At 35.2% G+C, this 24,424-nt stretch overlaps 1 protein-coding gene across 4 annotated transcripts in view; it reads right to left on the bottom strand.

The window, feature by feature from the left end:
• The window catches only part of LRCH2 (leucine rich repeats and calponin homology domain containing 2), a 104,556-nt gene that overhangs the window by 36,091 nt on the left and 44,041 nt on the right, over positions 1–24,424 (bottom strand). For 2 of the 4 annotated variants that reach the window (XM_086386837.1, XM_086386838.1), the window contains exons 6-12: positions 16,732–16,865; positions 10,279–10,366; positions 9,840–9,951; positions 9,298–9,395; positions 9,143–9,201; positions 7,117–7,224; positions 1,431–1,496 (exon numbers count right to left, since the gene is read on the bottom strand). In XM_086386837.1, the coding sequence (XP_086242963.1) occupies positions 1,431–1,496; positions 7,117–7,224; positions 9,143–9,201; positions 9,298–9,395; positions 9,840–9,951; positions 10,279–10,366; positions 16,732–16,865 (665 nt within the window). Of the gene's footprint in view, positions 1–1,430; positions 1,497–3,310; positions 3,389–7,116; positions 7,225–9,142; positions 9,202–9,297; positions 9,396–9,554; positions 9,684–9,839; positions 9,952–10,278; positions 10,367–16,731; positions 16,866–24,424 lie in introns of all 4 variants that reach the window. The other 2 variants (XM_086386836.1, XM_086386839.1) reach the window with 2 other exon arrangements.

Below are 24,424 nucleotides of genomic sequence, written 5' to 3'. Positions count from 1 at the left end.
AAAAAAAAAAAAAAAAGAACCATCACTCTTACACCATTGGCACAGAAAACAGATTTAAAGGTAGGCCAAACTTGAGAAACGAGGTATGGCTGCGAACTGTTGCAATAGTCCAGGTAGAAACGTAGAAAAGACAGGGCCTGAGCCAACATCACTGCAACAGGAATGGAGAGGTTGAGACAGATGTAAATAATGTTAAGAAGTTAAGATACAAATAATGTTAACAAGCTAAAGTTTTCTGTGACTGACTGGATTGGGAAGAATGTGTAAGAGAAAGCAATTTCCAATGATTCCAAAGTTGACTATATAAACAGTGGCACATTCACTCAAGGTGCACTATACAGGAGAAGAAATAGATTTGGGAAAAGTAAGTCCAGTTTGGATTGTAAGGTAGTTTGGAAAAGACATCAATGAAATGTATGCATTTGGAGAAAGCAAGCTGTTCTTGTTTCCATACATTAAAAGTTGGGGTTCTGAAGCCAGACTTCCTGGGTTTAAATTCTCACTATACCATTTACTGTGTGACCCTGAAAAGCTATGGCAATTTCTGAGCCTCAGTTTCTCACCTATAAAATGGGGATGACAATAGCAACAACTTCTTAAGTTATTATGAGGATTAAATGAGATCATACAGCTAAAACACTAAGAATAGTATACATACAACAACCATTTAACAAATGTTAATTCTCTCTGTGTGTTATTCTGTACCCACACCCTAGCCTTCAACTTTTACATTCCCATAGGAATAACTCAGAAGTTGAGTTTGGTGCAAATTTTCAAACCACCAAAAAGAATAAATAGAAACTTTCAAGGTCCTCTAGTTCTCTGGAATTCATATACCTGGATTTAGACTATGTATTCATATAGAAGAAGTGAATAAAACCTAATGAAAAAGAAATTAAAAAGTGAACTATAACATAGAGAACAAATACAATCAATGATAACACATTATTCCTGATCATAATACTAATACAATAAATGTCTGCTAAATGGATAAATATTGAGAGCAAGAGAATGAGATGGTTGGATAGCATCATCAACACAATAGACACAAGTTTGAGCAAACTCAGGAAGATAGTGAAGGATAGGAAAGCCTGGTGTAGTGCAGTTCATAGCATTGCAAAGAGTAGGACATAACTTAGCGACTGAACAACAACAACAGGTGGATAAATGATTCTGTCATCAAAACAAAATGCAGGTATGAGCACAAAAAGTTTAAGTCAGCATTCTTGCATTTGTTTACATCAAAAGTCAATTTAACTTATATTGTATAATACATTAAAAAAATTAAAAAGCCATTTCTTCTTTAAATTATCTCATTATATTAAATTGATATCAATTATTCTATTAAAACCTACATATAGGAACATTACTGTCAAAGGATCAACTCTCATTATACAATATTGACCATAAGAACTAAGATATTTTTATACCTCTTTTCGCATTCCATAGTTTGTTTTGGCTTGTTTCTTATGACATAAGTTGAATGATTAAGAATCCTAGAAGCAAATCAGCACATTAATTTCATAATATATTAAAGAGAATAGTGTATATACATGATATAAAAATGTCGATAATAAACTGCATCTGGTCCATGAAGATCTTTGCTAGAAAACAATATTTAAATATTATTTAGATCAGATGCCCATAAGTTCACTGGCTATTATGAAGGAATGAAGCTCACCAATTCTTCCATGCATTTTCTTTTATAAACCCTTTATCGAGGCTTGGATATTTTCCAGCCATGTTATTTTCCTGTGCATATCAAACTTTTAGCTGAGATAGAAGATAAAGAGATGCAGATTGTTTAAGTATCATCATAACTGACTTCATTTTTCCCAGCATAGCAAATGATAAGGCCATGTAGAAGTAATAAACAATCATTTTGCCAAATAATAAACTTTAATTCCAAATGCAAAGTCAGCGCTAAGGTTCAATTCTTTAAAAAAAATCCACAAGTCTATAAAACTTTTAATAACAGAATGAAACAATATATTTGAAGAAAACCAAAAAAAGAAAGAAAAATAAAGACTGATAAACCATTACATGAGAGAACCATTTGTTCATAATTTTATAGAATTCTAAGTATTGATCTCAAAGTCAAAAGCAATGAATAATAATCTATCTTTAATATAAGTAACTAATATATTTGAATTAATATTTATCTATTTACTATGGATATAAATGTTAATTTTCCATTTTAAAGTTTAGTTTTATAGGTAGTAGAATATCTGCCTTTTATTCAAAATAATATAACCAGATGTCAACTATCAAAAGAGTACACAGAAGAAGAGAATTTCAAATTAAAGATACATATTGACTATTAAAATATATAATGAAATAAATATAAGTTCATAATTACAGAAAGATGGTTTCATAAAGAAATCAATTTCCACTACCCCAGTTTTTCTCACTAGCTAAGATCTAGTAGAGCCTCAACAGGAGGAAGCTACAGAGAGAGGCAAATGACAAGCATCACATACAAAGCAGTGTAGCTTTGCACCAAGTAATTTCTAGATTACTGACATCTTTATTCTTCTTTGTGTGGACAGGCACTAAAATTGTATTGAATCCCCAAATGCAGAGGAATTTAGATAATAAAATATCTAAGAACATCAGGAAAAAATATATCATTAAAGACTAATTTTTTAAAAAGGAAGTGAATCCTAAGAATTCTCTTCACATGGAAAAATATTTTTTCTGTTTCTTTATCTGTGTATGAAATGATGGATGTTCACTAAACTGCTTATGATAATGATTTCATGATTTATGGAAGTCAAATCATTATACCAAACACCTTATACAAGGCTGTATGTTAATTATATCTCGATAAAACTGAAAGAGTAAAAAATTGATTTAAAAAGGAGATGTATCCTTTTTAACACTGCAAAGTTCCTGGGAGAGGGGGAGGGTCAGAATTATTCCCTTGGAAGGGGGCATCAAACTACAATGCTCCCCACTGCAGTAAATTCGGAATTCTCCCCACACCACACACACTAGTGTTGTGACTAATAATGTGCATGAGTCACATTAGAGGAGAAAGAAAAATATTGAGCTCTACTTACTGATATAATATATTTTATATTAAAAATTCTCTGAAAAATTTTACTCTGTACATTGATATTTAATGTTTTACTGTGTGATACTCAGAGTCAAAATAAATGTCTGTTTTATCTAAATATCTATTCTAGATTATTAAAACACTTCCCTAATCCAGGTACCAATACTAAATTTTAGGTAAAAGAGTATATATATAATTCAGTTGCATTAACCTGGCCACTTAATACTTAAGGTGTCCACAAACTCTAGATACCTTGATGCACGTCCTGCTGCTCTGGTCCTCTGGAAGAATTTTTCACTGAATGATGCTCTATAACATAAAGGCCTCCGTCTGTATTCATATTTCACGTACATCAACCAAACCAAAAGATGGAAGAAGTAAGATGTTTTGGGAGAGGATAGGGAAGTCATTAGTAAAGCAAGCAGAAAAGAAAGAATGGATAGATTTTAAGGGTTGAGAGAACTACCTAATTAGTTATAACAAGCTAGAAGTTAACATAATGCTCCTCAAATTAAGAGTTCATATGATCAGAAAAAGAAAAAAAATCACATGAAAAAGTAATGTACATAATTTCTATAATTCAAAACTAAAATACTAAACTGCTCAAAATCTGATTTTGCTTTACATGATCCTTAAATAATTATACTTCAATAAAACTTTTCATAATTACTTTTTAAAATTTAACTGTATTACATAGTACTCAGAAGTACATCTTTCCACAGTAAGTAAAAACTCTCAGGACACACATAAAAGCAAATCAAATAATTATTAAAAGTAAATATATATTAGAAAATACTACAGAATAAGCTAACAGGAATGAACATGCTGTGGGAACCAATCAACGGAAGCTATTCATTGCAAAAGTCTTCATATAATCATTTCTTAGCATGAAAATCAAATTTTAAGAAGCCAGCTAAACATTTACTTAATAAGCCACATAGTAAGAAAATCAGTATAAGAAAGAACAGTAGCCACTTCTCTAACACTAAGATACATAAGTAGAGTTGGTGGAAATTTGAAGAATTGGTTAAATAATTTACAGAGCAATATTATTTTAAGATAATAGTTTTTTATTTAACTTCCAAAATTATAATAAAAATAAAATTATGATTTGTGGAACAGCTATTTTAATATAGACAAGGTCACTGACTCAAGGGGACTTCAATACACTCAAATACAAGTAAAAATAATCCGATCTTTTAAGAAAGAGGATAAAGATTAGCTTTAAAATTTTAACAATAAAATGTCAATATAAAGTAGTTTAATATATGCATCTCAATTAGACAAAGAAGGGCAGTATTATAAATAACTAGGTTTCAGACTTTGAACACTTAGGATTTATCTACTTGATGGTTTACTTGGTGATCTCTTTTCCCACCCTTTTTGATTACTAATTCTGTGCAATATTCTCTTGTTATTTTCCTAGGATAGTTTCATCTACCAAGTACTAGTATAAACCTTATTAAAGAATTACATATATCTTTTAAAAAAACAGTGTGAACTAAAGTGGCAAAGATGCTCTAAGAAAATCATCACTGAACTCAACATAAGCTGTTTTTAAATTCCCTCTAATTTTGAAGAACAATGGCTGGCTTCTTTTAGATTTAGCTGAGAGTTAACACTGCATTTACTTTCCACGAATAGCTAGCTAAAGAACAGCTATATAATAAGCATACAGTCAAAGTAGAAATCCTAAGTGGTACTTCTTGCTATACAAGAATAATCTTACCCCAGATAAATTATTTTAAATCAAGACTAACAATAAACAGACAAAAACATTGCAACAATTATATTAAAACTTAAAAAGAAATATCAAAACTTCTGGTTGATTTGCAATTTTAAATAGCATTTCAGATTCATTTAATAAAGCTAGAATCTAAAACAATACTTTGTGAAAGGGGAAATCTACAGCCAGAGAAGGTATAAAAACTCAAATCCTCTAAGGAATATATTCTTTTAGAAGATTACTTTTGACTTTTAGACTCACTAAAATTTATGTGTTGTAACAGTAAACAATAATTTTAATTATCTAAATCTAAGAGATATAAGCATTAGCAGGATATTTTAGAAGGAAGGATGATATGATTTAATGGAGAAAATAATAGATTCAGCATAAGAAAATTCTGAGCCCAGTTTAAGTTTAGCCATGAACAGAATTGGCTAGGGATCTAAACTGTCTATAGATTACATATTTTAAAAGTAAAATGTACTCCTTACTTTATGTCCAGATATCATACAATTTTAATGCCTTCAAAAATTAGACATAGTTATTATAATATTAATGTCACTGATTATTAATCCAAAAAGCTCTTATATTTATATGCACTAACATCTGAAAAGGAGAATGGAAAACAGTTCAGAGAAAGAAATTAATTTTGCATAAATTTCAAAAATAACAAAAATTATGTAGAGAGAACATATTAACTAAATTAATGGTTCCTACTAGCTTTAAATTTGATCTCATTTTCAAGTAATTAACCAGTAACAGTACTAACAAATACCTACTATGTACAAGGCAGAGCTAGGTACTGCTTTGTATTTATTACAAACGATCAAAAAGCAAGACCTATGAAACATCATTTGATGTATTTAGGTTGAAAGAGTAATTTAAGTCAGAGGGATAGATGTAAAACTAATACAACAATAGGAGAAAAATGAAAATATAGAAATGATATATATGGCTATATTAAAATCTAAAATTATACACTCAAATGCAATTCTTGACATGAGGGAAATACATATTGTTGTGGGTTCTTATAAAATCAATATTCTCTGTTCATAATGATAAATCCAATTTTTTCACCTGCCAAGTAGGGGAGGTATAAACTTAACTACTTTGTAAACTACATAGAGCAGGTGGTGGCTTGCTTCATCAAAACTCTTAAACCAATGGGGCCATCAATACTTTAATTATACTGAAGGGGAGAAAACACATACAACCTCATAAGTAGTCAATTTTTAAAAAGGCCCATTAGAAATGAATCACAGGAAAGATTAGAAGATAAGCTTCAAAAAGGATGACAGAAAAGCGTGATAGAGAGTTATGACAGAAGAAAAATGTCAATTGGGAATGAGGATACATTAGATATAGAAGGGATAAATATATTTTCTAGTATGGTTTTTAATTCTATAAATGTAGTAGCAGTGCAAAAAGAGATACTTAGTGGTTATTTTAAAAACTATTATAGTGGCCCCTAATACCACACATCAGTCATTGAATAAGTTTTAATAGTAATTATTTTTCAAAACATCTTTAAGAAAATGCCAACATACTTTTTTAAACATCCTAAAACATGGTCCTGTGATCCATAAACATTTATTGCTTTGAATATGTAAAAAACATACCAGTTATCCAAGTTAAATGCACCAAAATTATTCTTTTAATTTTCTCAAAACAAACAAACAAAATCTCAGTTCTATTTTATTATTTCGAAATTATTAATATAAATGTAGCACTCTCAATACATGAAGATGGCAATAATAGCCAACCCTCAGCAGCACGCAGAACCTTCTCTGTATAAAAAATGGACTTGCACTGATTTTATACTCATTAACACAAGGTCCTGCTCATTGCCAATAACATGCATTTGGCGAAAGCCTAGCCAGAGGGAGAAATGCTCATTGACCAAGACACAGACTAAAGTGAACCTGTGATTCTCAAACTGTCACACTGATTTAATCAGTGATTATATAATTCAATTTTAAGGAGTTTACACATATCCCGAGTAACTCAAAATCAGATAAAAAGCACACTATATACTTGTGACATGTACTTGGAAAGAATGCTTATAACATATCATGCTATTGTGAGCTAAGATGAATATCAATTATTATTATTTAGCACAAAGGAATAAAAAAGATACTGAAGCAATAAATAGAATGACTATATGAGGATAAAGTATTCTGTTAATTATATATGTAATTTTATATTTCTTTCCTAAGTATTTCCTATTATCTTTTAGTAGACGGTCTTCTTGTTTACTGTTTGACAATCTTTAAATATCAAATTTAATGATTATAAAATTTGCCCATTTAAATCTCATTACTGAAAAAAATACCTGTTCTTCTGCTCTTGCTGCAATAACTGAACAGCTATTTTCCTCAAATCAGTTACTTCCTTCAAACCATCATCCTCTTCCTCAGTAAGTAGTTGTTCTTTCCCAAGTCTGAAAGGTAACATAAACATGATTATCCAAAAAGTAAGGCAGATGATATTTTATGCCAGCTTTCAGATGTAGAAACCATTTTTTGTTTTTAATAGCACATGAAATGTTCTTGTATTTAAAATGTTAAAATAAGAAATAAAGAATATTGAAGGAATATACAAACATATTAATATCTATCCTCTCTACTCAATAGGAAATGTCGCATTCTGGTTATATTAATATAATTAATGGCTAACAAAGTAAACTGCATTACCATTTTGTAATTTCTGAAATGTGAAATGGCCATAGTAATTTAACAATGCATATTCTCCATCTTGAGTATAATAAGGACCACCGAGCTCTATTTGCCTATCTTTAGAAATAAATAGAAAATGTTATGAAAATTTTTCATTTTATCAAACCACTCTGCTTTTATCAGTTCATTTATTTTGATTTTTAAAATCTCTGTGTAAAATGTTTAAGTAGTAGAAATGCAAAATAGATTCAGATAAGATTGGAAAATTTGCAAGAAAAATTCATTAAAATATATGTATCTTTTTTATCATTCAAAAGAAAACAAAGAAATTTTAAAATTTTTCTCTAAACTCTAGCAATCTTATCCCAAAGGCATTTCATTTAAAAAATGGTGTCAGTGACTTCCCTGGCAGTCCAGTGGTTAAAACTCTGCATTTTCACTGAAGAGGACACAGATTTAATCCTTGGTGGGGAAACTAAGATCATGCATGCTGCATGGTAAGGTAAGTAGGCAAGTAAGCAAGTAAATAAATAAACAATGGTATCAAACCTAAGACTCTGTATCTTTACCATATCTTACATGCTACTGGAGTCTCTCAAGGTAAGACAACTGTCCTCATGCAATAACATGAGAAAGTAAGAGAAAAATGAAACACAGAGAGTAAAACAAAGCACTGTATCTCCTTATGGAGCACCAGAGATGATTAATTAATGACTATTAAAAAGTTTCCAATGAGGTCATTTGAGGGAAGCACAATACAGAGAAAAGAGAAAAACTTGGGGATCAGAAAGCTAGACTCAAACCCAAGGTTCTAGTGGACACTAGCTAAGTGGTTTTAGATAAGAAACTTTATAGTCTCCCAGCTTTACCTTCCTTATCTGTAAAAATGTGGACAATATCCACCCTGTAGGATTTAGTGACAGAGAAGGCAATGGCAACCCACATCAGTACTCTTGCCTGGAAAATCCCATGGACGGAGGAGCCTGGTGGGCTGCCGTCTATGGGGTCACACAGAGTTGGACACGACTGACGCGACTTAGCAGCAGCAGCAGGATTTAGTGAAGATTAAGTAAGAAACATAGCAAAGCATGTAGCACAGATCCTGGTAGATGGTAGGTATTCAACAAACACTCTTTCTTTTCTGAAAAAATGTGGTAGGTCAATTTCTATCATTTCATAAGATAAAGGATACAGAGAAGATCCAAAGTAAATTATTTTAATAAAATAAAGAAGTAAATACCCTTAAAATTACCATAACCAGTCTCATGTAATGTAAAGTTTATTAAACCAAGAGTCAGAACACCTCAGTTTGAGACACTTGAAACTCCAGGTCTCAGTTTCCCAATTGGTCAAATTATACCAATACCATCTGTTTTAAAGAACAGCTAAATAGCTTAAATGAGGCAATGTATGGGAAAGTATCATTTTCTTCAATAATAGTAATAGGGGACATTATAATTACACTTATGGAGAAAAACAGTGTATATACTACATTTAACTTATATGTTTACTATAATTTTCAGCTTCATTGAGGAAAGCAGGCAGATGAAATATTCACAAATTAACTATCTGAACTTAACAGGTAAATGAACAAAGAATTTATTCATTCAAGCTTCAGAAATATCTATGATATTTCAAGTATTAATAAGCAATACTTCAATTTGCAAATTCAGGTGTGCTTACCTTTTTGCATCTCCCAATTCTTCATTTTTCTGAGATTTTTCAGGACCTTTCTCTTTTCCCTTATACAAAAGAAAGTTATCATTTTAAATTATATGGTTCACTTTTGTGAGATTAAGGAGAACTTGGTATTGATATTTGTTCAAAGTTTTCTTTACCTTAAGGAAAGCAACAAATGATCCAATATGTGCATCTCCTTGTTCAGGAACTACTACATCATTTGTGTTGGCGTCAGTAAAATCATACACCTCCTGGTCTAAGTATAGATTAATACTTATTAGAAAACATGAATAGTAAACAGTGTGCTCTGCCACTGCAGTGCTTAGAAAAAAGTATCTTTTTCTCAATAAAAGAGTTGATCAAAGATACTATAATTTGGGGGCTTCCCAGGTGGTGCTAGTGGTAAAGAACCCACCTGCCAATGCAGGAGATGCAAGAGATGTTGGTTCGATCCCTGGGTCAGGAAGGTCCCCTGGAGGAGAGCATGGCAACCCACTCCAGTACTCTTGTCTGGAGAATCCCACAGAGAGAGGAGCTTTACAGGCTATGGTCCATAGGTTGCACAGAGTCGGACATGATTGAAGCAACTTAGCAAGCACGCACACACTATTATTTTTAAAGCCCACTTTAAAAAATATATTCATTTTTAAAAAGGGATATATATACATGACATAAAAACAGCAGACACTTTATGAATTACCTTTCTGAGAATCAGGTTTACTTCCTGTTGAGTGACTGTCATTTCTTGATGTCTGCTCTCTATTTGATTCTGAGACTTGAGAATGAAGGCTGATTGTGTCATCATCTGATGGCTGAATGCAATAAGTAAAAAGTAAAAATGAGGCATTTTAAATATATGATAAGGATTGTTTTAATTACATATATGAAGTACAGAACACCTGATTTAAATCTCCAGTTTTAAAACCAAAAATTAATATGAGGTTTACTGTTTTGCTTTTAAAACTGCACGTCTTTTTTTTTTTAACTTGAGGTCATAAAATGCAATGCTGATCACATTTTTAAGCAAAATAAATGAAATGTGTGCAAGTGCCTATCTACTTCAAAGCTCCAGTAAATTGTTTGTTTGTTTTTCTAATAAAATTTTAAAATAAAATAGTTCAGTAATAGAAAAGACTCACTTCTGTTGTAGACAATCGTTTCTCTCCATTATCACTTCCAATTCCAGAGTCAGGACCATGATTTTTATTTGGATAAAAATCTTCCATACTATGGAAATACAAATTCTAAGGGCAGTTAAGGTTTTCTTCTTAAATAGATAATACATAATTGACCTAGAATTTTGCTAGATAATATAGAATATACATTTTTGATATGTAAGATCCTTAAAAACATGAGGAGAAAAATACTGGATCATATAAAACACTTTATTCATGTCCCTCATGTAATATTTTCATGTGCTCTATTGTAAAATAGGTTACAATAGCCTTAACAATAGCCTATTATTTATTCTGAGAGATTCAGAAAAGCAGATAGTCCCGCTAGAAAATCATCTTGATAAAGACCTATTTTTCTTATGAGTTTGTCAAATTTTACCATATAATGCTGAAATGTTTTTTAACCTTAATACAACCATTTCTTCTTCATTATCTCTAAAAATATATTTAGCTTCATAAATAAGGACCATTAAGTAATTAAGAGAAAAAAGGTCAAAAAACGCCTGTAAAGCATTGAATAAGCAATTGTTTTGGTGTGAGGAAAGAGCTGTCCTTGTAAATTTCTGAATTACAGAATACCACCGAAGTTACAAAATAGTTTTCACTTTAATTTGCAAATTTATCATATACTGTACATTGACCACTGGTTATATGCCAAGAACTGGGCTAAGTTTTTCTTAAAGTATTTTAAAGATAATACTTCATATTCCTTGTGAAAATTCTAGCAGGTTATTGGTGCTTTCTCATTTTACAGAAAAAGAAACTGAGGCCAGAAAGGGTTGAAAAAATGACTCAATGACATACAACTTGCAAATGGAAGTCTAAGTTTTATCCCAAGATTATCTAACACTGAAGTCCCTGATCTGTTATATTTCTTCCCCAAATACTGATTTTATACTTTTCAGGAGTATATCAACAAACTTAGGGAAGCAATTACCAAGGGTTAAGGCACTATGCTGAACACCTGAGATGAGATGAATTTTAATGTTTGCTTTCAATGCATTCTCAGCCCAGCGGGGGAGTATGCTTATCTGTTCTGAAGGATATGACAAAGGTAAACGGGGCTTCCCAGATGGTTCAGTGGTAAAGAATCCACCTGCCAAGCAGGAGACGAGGGTTTGATCCCTGGGTTGGGAAGATCCCCAGAGAAGGAAATGGTAACCCACTCCAGTATTCTTGCCTGAGAAATCACAGTCAGAGGAGCCTGGCAGGCTATAGTCCATGGGGTCACAAAAGAGTCAGACACAACTTACCAAATAAACAACAAGAACAAAGGTAAATATAAATTTCTCCTTGGGAAGGTGAGGAAAGGCTTCACCCAAGAAAGAAGCATTTGAGATTAATCTTGAAGGATGAAAGACAACAATTGCTAGCATTTGCTGAGTGTCTACATTGTATTAGATACTATGCCAGGTGCACCTCATATTTTATTTATAATGAAATTGTACGATTTATGCATTATTATTTCTTCTTACAAATGAAGAAATAAAGCTAATAAAAGTTAACTTTCCAAGGGGAAATATTATGACATTTACTGAGTATCATTTACTGAACTAGTTGCTAGGCACACATTTAATTCTCACAACAAGCTTTTGAAATATGTATTGTTAACATTTTAAATAAAGAAACAGGCTCAGAGAGATTAAATAACTTACATAGGCCAAGGAGGAACTAAGAGGTTTAATGAATTAATCATTAAACCATGATTAGAACTGAAATCCATCTGACTCCACCACCCAATAATACATCCATATACTATACTAACATACATTGGTGTGTTTGAAACAGATGACAATGATAATAATAAGCTATTTGTTGAGGAATTAATAAGACACCATGATAAATACTCTACATGCATTATTTTATTCAATCCTGACAACATCTGTATGATTATTTTCCTTTTCACATACAAGAAAGCTAAAAACCAGAGATGATATGATACAAGGACATACAGTTATTAAGAGTTGGAGAAGAGCTTCACAAGGATATTATGTCTGACTGCAAAAGCTGAAGATAAGTGTAACTACTGCAATGCCTATATAGAATAAAGAGTTTACAAAATATCAAGGAAAGGTATTCTAAGTAGTAAGAACCATATAGCCAAGAACATGAGTGAGAAACTAGAAAGTACATACAAGAACTAAGTAATTCAATACCAGCTCTGTGTGAGAGATAAGTACACCCAAGAGCCACAAATAAACTCTATTGATCTGTCCTGTCCAATACAGTAGCCACTAGTCATGCTTGGCAACAGAGCATTTGAATGTAACTAGTCCAAATTGAGACATGCTACAAATGTAAAATACATGCTAGATTTCAAAGATTTAAAAGAAAGTGAAATAACTCACTAGTGTTTTATATGTAATTATATATTGAAATTTCAATTATGTAGAAGCTTTATACAGTCAGCAAAAACAAGACCGGGAGCTGACTGTGGCTCAGATCATGAACTGTTTATTGCCAAATTCAGATTTAAATTGAAGAAAATAAGGAAAACCACTAGACCATCAGGTATGACCTAAATCAAATCCCTTACAATTATACAGTGGAAGTGACAAATAGATCCAAGGGATTAGATCTGATAGAGTGCCAGAAGAACTATGGATGGAGGTTCAAGACATTATACAGGAGGCAGTATTCAAGACCATCCCCAAGGAAAAGAAATGCAAAAAGGCAAAATGGTTGGGTGAGGAAGCTTACAAATAGCCGAGAAAAGAAAAAAAGCTAAAGGCAAAGGAGAAAAGGAAAGATATATACATCTGAATGCAAAGTTCCAAGGAATAGCAAGGAGAGGTAAGAAAGCTTTCCTCAGTGATCAATGCAAAGAAATAGAGGAAAACAACAGAATGGGAAACTAGAGATCTCTTCAAGAAAATGAGAGATACCAAGAGAATATTTCATGCAAAGATGGTCACAATAAAGGACAGAAATGTTAAGGACCTAACAGAAGCAGAAGATATTAAGAAAAGGTGGCAAGAATACACAAAAGAACTATACAAAAAAGATCTTAGTGACCCAGATAACCACGATGCTGTGATCACTCACCTACAGCCAGACATCCTGCAGGTGCAAAGTCAAGTGGGCCTTAGGAAGCATCACTACAAACAAAGCTAGTGAAGGTGATGGGATTCCAGCTAAGCCATTTCAAATCCTAAAAGATGATGCTGTGAAAGTGCTGCACTCAATATGCCAGCAAATTTGGAAAACTCAGCAGTGGCCACAGGACCGTAAAAGGTCAGTTTTCATTTCAATCCCAAAGAAAGGCAACGACAAGGAATGTTCAAACTATGGCACAACTGTAAGCATCTCACACGCTAGCAAAGTAATGCTCAAAATTCTCCAAGCCAGGCTTCAACAGTACATGAACCAAGAACTTCCAGATGTTCAGAGCTGGATTTAGAAAAGGCAGAGGAACCAAAGATCAAATTGCCAACATCCATTGCATAATAGAAAAAGCAAGAGAGTTCCAGAAAAACATCTACTTCTGCTTTACTGACTATGCCAAAGCCTTTAACTATGTAGATCACAACAAACTGTAGAGAATTCTGAAAGAGATGGGAATACCAGACCACCTGACCTGCCTCCTGACAAATTTCTATGCAGGTCAAGAAGCAACATTTAGAACTGGACATGGAACAACGGACTGGTTCCAAATCAAGAAAGGAGTACATCAAGGCTGTATATTGTCACCCAGCATATTTCACTTATATATAGAGTACATCATGCAAAATGCCAGGCTGGATAAAGCAAAAGCTGGAATCAAGATTGCCAGGAGAAATATCAATAGCCTCAGATATGCAGATGACACCCTCGTTATGGCAGAAAGCAAAAAAAAACTGAAGAGCCTCTTAATGAAAGTGAAAGAGGAGAGTGAAAAAGTTGGCTTAAAACTTAACATTCAAAAAACTAAAATCATGACATCCAGTCCCATCACTTCATGGCAAATAGATGGGGAAACAATGGAAACAGTGTCAGACTTTATTTTCTTGGGTTCCAAAATCCTTGCAGATGGTGACTGCAGCCATGAAATTAAAAGATGCTTGCTCCTTGGAAGAAAAGCTATGAGAAACCTAGACAGCATATTTAAAAGACATATAAAAAATAGACATTACTTTGCTGACAAAGGTCCATCTAGTCAAGGCTATGGTTTTCCAGCAGTCATGTATGGATGTGAGTTAGACCATAAAGAAAGCTGAGTGCCGAAAAATTGATGCTTCTGCAACTGTGGTGTTGGAGAAGACTCTTGAGAGTCCCTTGGACTGCAAGGAGATCAAACCAGTCAATCCTAAATAAAATCAGTTCTGAATATTCATTGGAAGGACTGATGCTGAAGCTGAAGCTCCAATACTTTGGCCACCTGATGAGAAGAACTGACTCATTTGATAAGACCCTGATGCTGGGAAAGATTGAAGGCAGGAGGAGAAGGGGACGACAAAGGATGAGATGGTTGGATGGCATCACCAACTCGAAGATCATGAGTTTGAGCAAGCTCCACGTGTTGGTGATGGACAGGGAAACCTGGCATGCTGCAGGCCATGGGGTCACAAAAAGTTGGACACAACTGAACAACTGAACTGAACTGACATACTGAAATGACATTTTTAATATATTGGGTAATGTAACATGCATTATTAAAATTAATTTATTATTTTTTAAATGGGTTACAAGAAAATTTAAAAATTACCAATGTGGCTCATATTGCCTTTCTATTGGATGGCACTGCTAGACACCATCTTCAAAATCTATCTCAATTCTGTCCACTCCTTTTCATCTCTACTGCAATAACCCTATTCTAGACCCCTTGATCTTTTGGTAGTACCACAACACCCTAACTAGTCCCTGTGTTTTCACTTGTTTGCTTCCAATGTATTCTCTCTATAAGAGCCAAAATAGTTCCTTTAAAAATAATTTAATCATGTTATCCTCCTGTTTATAATTGTCCAATGACTACCCACTGTACTTTAAATAAAATTCAAACTTCTTACCACAACCTCCAAAGCCCCCGTATAACTTCAGCCCTGACTAACTTTCCAAAGTCAACTTGTACCACAATGCTGGCCTCCTCTCAGGTTTTTTTTTTTTTTTTTTAACATACCAAGTTTCTTTCTAACTTAAGACCTTTGCACATGCCATTATTTCTGCCTGAAATGCTCTTTCCCTCATTCTTTCCACAGCTAACTTTTCTCCTTTCAGGTCTTGACTTAAAACCTCACCTTCCCAAAGAGACACTCCTCAACCACACTCCTGAAACATGTTCCTTCCTTTCAAAGCACTCACCAAAATTTAAAATTATGTGTGTGTGTCTGTGTTCTTGTTTTATTTAACAACCAACTCCTCCACTAGAATGTGAGCTCCATGAGGGCCGAGGCCAATATGTAATTCAACAAACCCTGAATCTACTGGTAGGCACTCAACTTAAATAAATAAATGACTAATATAATGTATGTCATTACTAAAGTAATTTTGAAATAAATATAAAAGCATACTAATAGAGATTAGTATATGAATTAATTCTAATTTTTGTAGAATTGTTTGGGCTACTATCATTTATAATATTAAGCAAACTAATCTTTGGCAACTAAATTTAATGCTCAGATTCTTAATCATTCTAAGGCAACAAAAATATTTGAGAAAAATCCTATTTCAGATTCAAAAACTTGCACTGTTAACAATAATACTTACTATGTTGGCATTCCATGTAGTCTAAACTATGCCATAAATACAATAACAAATCTTTAAGTATTTAAGTCAGGGACAGTCTCCCTTTGTATAGTCTCATGCCACTCCAAATTATTTTCCATAGTATTGGATGGAATTATGTTTTCATAAAATCTTTCAGTCTAATCTACGTCTCAAAAGGATGAATTAAAAACAAAATATCAAATCTAACATTTCAAAATCTTTTGAGGAAAAAATACCAATATCAAACAGAATATCAATGATAAATCATCCCTTATCCATAAAGAATTGAATAAAAAAATATCCATATAGAAATGCATCAAGAAAACAGAGGTGAAACGTAACCAACCACAAATGTCTTACTCTTCCACTAACCTCAGTTCAAAGTCAAATTCTACTTATTCCAAATTTACAGCATAGTGATTACAGTAGAACATTAACAGTTGTCAAGTGCTGAGAAATTAGTTCTTCTGTACTAGAATGTCAGAAGTACACTTTTACTTTACATTTTACTACTAAAAGCTTTAATAATAAATTTTTTGAGAAAACTCCAAATTTATTCTACTATCAGAGGTTCACTCTATGATGGTGATATTTCACTTCAGCTAATTACTGATTTTAACACTGGACCAATCATCCTAACTATATTCATTTCACTCAAAATAAACAAATATCATCTATATATAGAGAGAAGACACCATCATCATGAAATTAGAATCTTACAGAATATTACATTACCTGTCTGTGAGAGGTTGGGAGGGCATTCTTTTACTCAATGATGGAAGATCCAGAGAATCTGGTTTCTTATCCATTCTGCAACACGCTTGGATATTTAAGTATTTAAATATGTGTACTTTACCTTTTAAACATATCTGTCAATAAATAATAGAGTAAGATTATAGTTCCAAATATATAAAGTCATTTACTAATTTATTAATAAATTTTAATAACTTCAAATTACTCTGAGATATAACAATCATGATACTTTACATATTTAAATACTTTGTACTTCTGACACTAGGTGAAAAAAATCTGACAGAACTGACAATAACTAAAACTATTGTAGTCTCTGTTCTTATTATAAAAAACTAAGTTAATTTTTCTGTATTTCCCTGAACTATTTTGTTAAAAGCACAATGTACAAACCACTAAGCAATATAAAGTTTATAATTCATAAAAGTTGCCTTCACTAGAAAAAATGCTGCTGCTGCTAAGTCACTTCAGTCGTGTCTGACTCTGTGCAACCCCATAGACAGCAGCCCACCAGGCTCCTCCATCCCTGGGATTCTCCAGGCAAGAATACTGGAGTGGGTTGCCATTTCCTTCTCCAATACATGGAAGTGACAAGTGAAAGTGAAATCACTCAGTCGTGTCCGACTCCTCCCAACCCCATGGACTGTAGCCCACCAGGCTCCTCCGTCCGTGGGATTTCCCAGGCAAGAGTACTGGAGTGGGTTGCCACTGCCTTCTCCAGAAAAAATGAAAAGAAATATATTCTTTATAGTGGTAAGAACAGAAAGAAAAAAAATAACCCATGTAATTCTTTAAAGTAACCTCATCAGAACCACTAAGTCTAAAGACTGGAAGAAAGTTAATCAAAAGAATGCAAATACAGGATAAATTTGTTGAAAGGTGTGATGGTAAGCCACTTAAAATAAAACAAAACAAATTTTTAAATCGTCAATTCAACTAATATAATATCCAGGAAAATTATTTTCATTGACAATAAATTAAAAAAAATAATAAGGGGGAAAATACTGTGTGAAAGAAAGTACTTTATATAAAAAAGATAGACAATGAGCAGTAGGGAAACAATAAGTTGGCTTTACAAAGGATAACTGCAATCACCATAAATGTTATCAAATAAGTATTTCTCAAAATTTAGAATAGAAAATATTGTTTTATGGATGTACATAACCTAGCAACACACAAAAACAATCAAAGAAAACAACAGAGATAGCACATTAAAACGTAATTATCATTCCAGGTAGAAAGGAAAAATGGTTCTTAGGTAAATCTAATAGATACCAGATCTGACTTGACCACTGAAAAATTTCATTTAAAAGGAAAATGTAAACCATTTGTGCTTTAGAACATAAATATATTACCAATTAAAATGTATCCTATTATCTATCCAAATTTATAAAAATTATCTATTTCCAAATTAAATGCTGAAAAATTACTTTTGTAAATTTAATTTATATCATCATAATTCACATACAGTTTTAAAATCAAAGAGAATTATAAAACAGTTAACAAAAAATTAATCCCCTGTTCCACCCCTTTGGGCTTCCCTGTGCTGTGTCTCTAATAATAAACTATGCACCTGTTTTTCAGAGGTTAAAGTGTCTGCCTGGAATGCAGGAGACCCGGATTCGATCCCTGGGTCGGAAAGATCCCCTGGAGAAGGAAATGGCAACCCAATCCAGTACTCTTGCCTGGAGAATCCCATGGAGGGAGGAGCCTGGTAGACTACAGTCCATGGGGTCGCAAAGAGTCGTACACAACTGAGACCCAGTCCCCACATTTAACTCTTTCAGTTGGTTTCTGCTTTTTACCTTCATATTTATAAATAACATGGTTCTAGTGGTATTTTTTATTTTTCAATTATAGATTTTATTTATCAAGATCTTACTAAGGAGGATGAGGACTTAGATTTCTTGTTATCAACACCACTGACGTACCAGATAGATGGGCCCCAGTCTGAGCAGCTGAAATCCTCTGTGGATAGATACTTCAAGATAAAGATAATGGCAGGAACAAGGAGGAACTGAGTCCTGCTTGAACTTGGATAGAAGATAAAGAGACCACATATTTCTCATTCTTAAGGTCAAAGAGGCCTCTCTGACTATACATGTGCAGAAAGGTTCCTCAGTAGGTCAGAGAAGGGAGGGAGCACCAGACCATAATATGCTCTTCTTCCCAGAAGCCCTTGCCTTGGAATCCATCTTGGCTAAGAGATGCACACACACACAGGGGAAGACCCTGAGTTAAACCAAATAGGGATTCAGAGCCAGGCAAAAGCCAGATGATTGGCCAAAGGAGACTTGGAAAAAGTGCCCTATATGAGTGATTTAGGGCTGGTGTGCTCCTCCTCACTGGCTGGGGAGGGGGAGCAGGGGGGTGGTGCTCAGGGTCGACCACACACACTTTCTCTCCAGTATGTATCTCTGCCTTGCTTCTCTCTTAAACAAACTGTTTCTCTGTGTGCTCTCCGACTTGTGTGTGTTAGTCGCTGAGTTGTGTCCAACTCTGCAACCCCATGGACTGTACCCCACTAGGATCATCTGTCCATGGACTTGTCCAGGCAAGAATACTGGAGTGGGTTGCCATACCCTTCTCCAGGGGATCTTCCCGACCCAGGAATCGATCCTGGGTCTCCTGCATTTTAGGTAGATTCTTTATCGTCTGAGCCACCAGGGAAGTGCTGTGTCTCTAATAACAAACTATGTACCTGTTTTTCCAGTTTTTGCCTCCTTGAAACATTCTTACTTTCAAACAGGGGCAAGAGACAGCTAAATTTTGCTTCTAGCCTCTAGGCAGAGGTTCAATTCCTAGACAGGGAACTAAGATCTTGCTGCAAGCCACTGCTCACTGCCATCTGCATGAGATCACCACCACTATCACATATCATCAAACCACCATTCTCCCATCACCAACACCTATCAACTCATATAAACATACTTCCTCCCTCTTCAGAAGCATAACATAGTGGTTGGAACATGAACTCTGGAGTTAAGATTGCCTTGGTTTGAAACCAGGCTCCACTACATGCTAGTCATGTGACCTTAGAAAAGACAGAAAACAGCTACAGCTCTGTTTTCTCTTTTATAAAATGAAGTATAATGACAGTACCTATTTTATAGGGTTGCTATAAGAAATGAGTGAATGCACGTAAAGCATGTTCAATACAGTGCTTGGAGCATGGTAAGTGCCATATAAATCTTTGCTATCATTACATCTATGTCACAATTTTTCATTAAATCAAAATCTAGTATTTACAACAATATGACCAAGAAAGTAGTCACAGATGAACCACAGAGGTTAGTTAGACTCATTTCCTTTCTCTTGTAAGTTTTTGTTTTTCCTAAAGTGACTACTTGCCCCATTTTTCTACTTTGTTTAATTTTCTGATGCAAAGAACTGACTCAATGGAAAAGACCTTGATGCTGGGAAAGATTGAAGGCAGGAGGAGAAGGGGACGACAGAGGATGAAATGGTTGAATGGCATCACCGACTCAATGGACATGACTGTAAGCTCTGGGAGTTGGTGATGGACAGGGAAGCCTGGTGTGCTGCAGCCCATGGGGTCACAAAGAGTCGGACATGACTGAGCAACTGAACTGAACTGATAATTTTCTGTGTGCCTACTACTAATTCATTCCTGACTCTGACAGAATTGTAAAATGTCTCTCCATACTGACATGTACATCAACTCAACTATTAACTTCTTTATTCTTTTTCTATTTTCTTCTGGGAGACAACCCTCCCCCGACCAAACTGATTGGTTGCTAGACTCTAGGTCCATGCATACCAATCTATCTTAGACATGAAGAATTCTTAATTTGTTCCTTCATTTTGATATAGTACACCCTCTACTGGCTGGCTTTCTAGTAAAGTGTTCAGTTCAGTTCAGTTCAGTTCAGTCGCTCAGTTGTGTCAAATTTCTGAGATCTTGCATGTTTGAAACTGTCTTTTTTTTTTCTATCTTAAAATTGACTGACAGTTTGAGATTACAAATTTGGGAATATTCCTTCAGTCACTGAAGGCATCATTCTAACATCTTCTAGTTCCTCATGCTGCTGCTGAGAAGTCATTCTGATTACCACCACTATGAATGTGACCCATTTTGTCTTCATGGAAGCCTTTCAGTCTCTGTCTTTCATGTTAGAAATTATTTCTACAATGTCTAGTGATCCATGGCTGTCTGTTCATTTTCAAAAGAAAAATGATAAGAAGTCAAATGGAAGCTCTTTGTAAGAGGGAGAAGTTTATCAATGGTCAGCCCATGTCTAGAGAACAGATTGTGACTTGTGCTTCAGGGACTGCCAATGATCAGTATAACTATAGGTCTTTTCTCCTAGTTCAATCAGTCTACCAAGAGAGAAATCACCATCCTAAGTCACATAAGAGAGGCTGCCAGCATTCTGGGAGCCAAGCAAGAGAAGTCTACTGACACTCCCAATATTCAGTATGTATGCATTCACTGTTGTCAGTATGGGATCTCATTCGTGTCCATAGCTGTACCTGCAGCCCCTAACTCTGGTTGAGTCTCTCTACAGCTGTGCTATCCAATACAGTAGTCACTAGCCACATGTGGCTATTTAATCTAAATAAAACTAAAAACGCAATTCTTCAATCACACTATATACTTTCAAGTGCTCAACAGCCACTTGTGGCTACCATATGCTATGCTATGCTATGCTATGCTATGCTATGCTAAGTCGCTTCAGTCGTGTCTGACTCTGTGTGACCCGATAGATGGCAGCCCATCAGGCTCCGCTGTCCCTGGGATTCTCCAGGCAAGAACACTGGAGTGGGTTGTCATTTCCTTCTCCAATGCATGAAAGTGAAAAGTGAAAGTGAAGTCACTCAGTCATGTCTGACTCTTCACCACCCCATGGACTGCAGCCTACCAGGTTCCTCCGTCCATGGGATTTTCCAGGCAAGAATACTGGAGTGAGGTGCCATTGCCTTCTCTGGTGGCTACCATATAGGACACTACAAATATAGAACATTTCCATCATTACAGAAAGTTCTAATAGACAGCGCTGCTCTAAAGAGTAAATTCCAGGCTTATGCTGAGGGAAGGAATGATACTCATTTCACTGATGAGCTGAGGAAGAGAATCTGAGAGAATCCACCTACTCTTCAGAGAAAACCCTAGGTTTCTGCTAAGGCAAGGGGCAAAATCAGTACAAATTTAGATCTATATTGTTGAATATATTAACAACTAGTCATGTAAAACTATTGAAATTTCAATTAATCAAAATGAAATTAAATGGAAAATGTTGTTCCTTAGTCACACTAGTCATATATCAAGTGCTCCATAGCAATGCTACTGCTGCTGCTAAGTCACTTCAGTTGTGTCCAACTCTGTGTGACCCCATAGACGGCAGCCACCAGGCTCCCCCATCCCTGGGATTCTCCAGGCAAGAACACTGGAGTGGGTTGCCATTTCCTTCTCCAGTGCAGGAAAGTGAAAAGTGAAAGTGAAGTCGCTCAGTCGTGTCCGACTCTTCGTGACCCCATGGACTGCAGCCTACCAGGCTCCTCCATCCATACAGAGGAAAACAATAGAATGGGAAAGACCAGAGAGCTCTTTACGAAAATGAGAGACACCAAGGGAACATTTCATGCCATGATGGGCACAAAAAGGACAGAAATGTTAAGGCCCTAACAGAAGCAGAAGATATTAAGAAAAGATGGCAAGAATACACAAAAGAACTATACAAAAAAGATGTTAGTGACCCAGATAACCACGATGGTGTGATCACTCACCTACAGCCAGACATCCTGCAGGTGCAAAGTCAAGTGGGCCTTAGGAAGCATCACTACAAACAAAGCTAGTAAAGGTGATGGGATTCCAGCTAAGCCATTTCAAATCCTAATAGATGGCACTGTGAAAGTGCTGCACTCATTATGCCAGCAAATTTGGAAAACTCAGCAGTGGCCACAGAACTGGAAAAGGTTGGTTTTCATTCCAATCCCAAAGAAAGGCAATGCCAAAGACTGTTCAAACTATGGCACAACTGCAAGCATCTCACATGCTAGCAAAGTAATTCTCAAAACTCTCCAAGCCAGGCTGCAACAGTACATGAACTGTGAACTTCCAGATGTTCAAAGCTGGATTTAGAAAAGGCAGAGGAACCAGAGATCAAATTGCCAACATCCGTTGGATCATAGAAAAAGCAAGAGAATTCCAAAAAAACATCTACTTCTGCTTCATTGACTATGCTAAAGCCTTTGACTGTGTGGATCACAACAAACTGTGGAACATTAAATAGATGGGAATACCAGACCACCTGACCTGCCTCCTGACAAACTTCTATGCACGTCAAGAAGCAACAGTTAGAAACAGAAATGAAACAGTGAACTGGATCCAAATCGAGAAAGGAATACATCAAGGCTGTATATTGTCACCCTGCATATTTCACTTATATAGAGAGTACATCATGCAAAATACCGGGCTGGATGAAGCACAGGCTGAAATCAAGATTGCCAGGAGAAATATCAATAGCCTCAGACATGCAGAAGACACCACCGTTATGGCAGAAAGCGAAAAGGAACTGAAGAGCCTCTTGATGAAAGTGAAAGAGGAGAGTGAAATAGCCAGCTTCAAACTCAACATTCAAAAAACTAAAATCATGGCATCCAGTCCCATCACTTCATGGCAAATAGATGGGGAAACAATGGAAACAGTGTCAGACTTTATTTTCTTGGGCTCCAAAATCCCTGCAAATAGTGACTGCAGCCATGAAATTAAGACACTTGCTCCTTGGAAGAAAAGCTATGACAAACCTAGACAGGAGAAGGCAATGGCACCCCACTCCAGTAGTCTTGCCTGGAAAATCCCATGGATGGAGAAGCCTGGTGAGCTGCAGTCCATGGGGTCACTATGAGTCAGACACGACTGAGTGACTTCACTTTCATTTTCACTTTCATGCACTGGAGAAGGACGTGGCAACCTACTCCAGTGTCCTTGCCTGGAGAATCCCAGGGATGAGGGAGCCTGGTGGGCTGCCGTCTATGGGGTCACACAGAGTTGGACATGACTGAAGTGACTTAGCAGCAGCAGCACCAGACAGCATATTGAAAAGGAGAGACATTACTTTTGTGACAGAGGTTCATCTACTCAAAGCTATGGTTTTTCTAGTAATCATGTATAAATGTGAGAATTGGACCATAAAGAAGTTCAGTTCAGTTCAGTTCAGTCAGTCATGTCCAACTCTTTGCCACCCCATGGACTGTAGCATGCCAGGCTTCCCTGTCCATCACCGACTCCTGGAGCTTGCTCAAACTCATGTCCATTGAGTTGGAGATGCCATCCAACCATCTCATCCTCTGTCATCCCTTTCTCCTCCTGCCTTCCATCTTCCCCAGCATCACAGTCTTTTCAAATGAGTCAGCCCTTCGCATCAGGTGGACAAAGTATTGGAGTTTCAGCTTCAACATCAGTCCTTCCAATGTATATTCAGCAATGACTTCCTTTAGGATTGACTGGTTGCATCTCCTTGCAGGGACTCTCAATAGTCTTCTCCAACACCACAGTGCAAAAGCATCAATTCTTCAGCACTCAGCTTTCTTTACAGTCCAACTCTCACATCCATACATGACTACTGGAAAAACCATAGCCTTGACTACAGACCTTTGTGGACAAAGTAATGTCTCTGCTTTTTATTATGCTGTCTAGTTTGGTCATAACTTTCCT

This window comes from Bos grunniens, chromosome X (assembly GCF_055505025.1).
Source record: "Bos grunniens cultivar Pamir isolate PY7600 chromosome X, Bosgru_T2T1.0, whole genome shotgun sequence".
Classification (NCBI taxonomy): domain Eukaryota; kingdom Metazoa; phylum Chordata; class Mammalia; order Artiodactyla; family Bovidae; genus Bos; species Bos grunniens.
This window is presented reverse-complemented; position numbering and strand designations above follow the sequence as displayed.